The sequence below is a fragment of the Arachis duranensis genome, chromosome 3, assembly GCF_000817695.3.
Source record: "Arachis duranensis cultivar V14167 chromosome 3, aradu.V14167.gnm2.J7QH, whole genome shotgun sequence".
Taxonomy (NCBI): domain Eukaryota; kingdom Viridiplantae; phylum Streptophyta; class Magnoliopsida; order Fabales; family Fabaceae; genus Arachis; species Arachis duranensis.
The window spans coordinates 33,607,828-33,609,258 of NC_029774.3; the positions used below are offsets into that span (position 1 = coordinate 33,607,828).

General features: G+C 45.6%; 1 protein-coding gene across 1 annotated transcript in view; it reads left to right on the forward strand.

Moving 5' to 3' along the window:
• The window catches only part of LOC107478643 (protein FAR1-RELATED SEQUENCE 5-like), a 9,753-nt gene extending 8,549 nt beyond the window's left edge, over positions 1-1,204 (forward strand). Inside the window, exons 2-3 of the mRNA XM_021136770.2 lie at positions 10-769; positions 886-1,204. Of these exons, the coding sequence (XP_020992429.2) occupies positions 10-769; positions 886-1,204 (1,079 nt within the window). The remainder of the gene's footprint in view (positions 1-9; positions 770-885) is intronic.
• Positions 1,205-1,431: the final 227 nt, after the last annotated feature.

Consider the following 1,431-nt stretch of genomic DNA (forward strand, 5'->3'; position numbering starts at 1 on the left):
ATGTTGCAGACGAGTTTTTGGGTGAATATGAAGATGTCGCGACATTAGATGTGGATGACATAAAGCGGATGCGGTGGGATAGTGTTGACGCTGCTTATGAGTTTTACAGGAGGCTGGGAATGTGTCATGGATTCGGCGTCAGGAAGGGTGATTCAGGCAAAGACTGTAGAGGAAATCTGATTAGATATAGGTTTTTTTGTAACAAGGAAGGGTTGAGGGATGGGAGACACAACGACCGAGTTGATAGACGGAGGGCACACAAACCTGAGACACGAACCAATTGTGAGGCTAAGCTCTCCATATACTTTGATAAGATTGAGCGTTGTTGGAAGGTGCGAAAAGTTGCGACAGAACATAATCACGACTTGACGCCCGCATCAATGGTCCATCTGATAGCCAACCATCGTGAAATGACCGATGCAGCAAAGGCTCAGATTGATGGGTTGCATGCTAGTGGCATTGCGACATCGAAGATTGTTGGATACATGGCCGGAATGGCTGGTGGGTACTCGTTGTTGGGTTTCTTGAAGAAGGATGTGTACAACTACGCCGACAGAACCCGGCGCGCTAACATATCAGATGGCGATGCGAATGCGGCTGTTGTTTATCTGGAGGGAAAGGCTGGTTCGGATCCCATGTCGGTTGCTAGATATAGTGTAACAAAAGACGCAAGGCTGGCAAATTTAATTTGGGCCGATGGAGCTAGTAGAGTTGATTATCAACATTTTGGAGATGTGCTGGCCTTCGACTCGACATATAAGAAAAACAAGTACAAAAAACCTCTTGTGATTTTTTTAGGGTCAAACAACCACAAGCAGACCACAATTTTTGGGTTTGGTCTATTATTTGAGTTACCTCAAACGTGAAAGATGCAGTTTTACGTAGCTCTTTTAGAAGGTGGTTGTATGTTGACATGGAAATAGAGGAGTTCGAGATGGAATGGGAGCGTGCGGTTGCTGAGTATGACCTATATGACAAGGAGTGGGCCACCCAAATGTATGAGAGGAGGATGATGTGGGCAAATGCATATCTGCAAGGCAAGTTTTGCGCCGGTTTCCGGACAACGTCTCGATGTGAAGGGGTTAATGCCTTTGTAAAAAAGTTCTCGAAGACAACGCACACTATACTTGAGTTGGTTCAGAATTTGGAATTGGTGGTCCGGGAGTACCGAAACAAAGATTACTACTCCACTTCAACTCAATGAATTCCGTTCCAGTGATGACCACTGGCTTGACCTCGATTGAGCAACATGCCGCCTCAGTGTATATGAGAGAAGTCTTTACTGATGTCAAGAAACAGATAGTCCAAGCTGCAGCGTTGATTCTTATATCCAAGAAAAGGTGCCTTAACACAATGGTCTATATGGTTGAGGAGTACGAGCAGCCAGCTACGAGAATCAAGGTTGCCTATGGCAGGTCCACGGGCAAAATT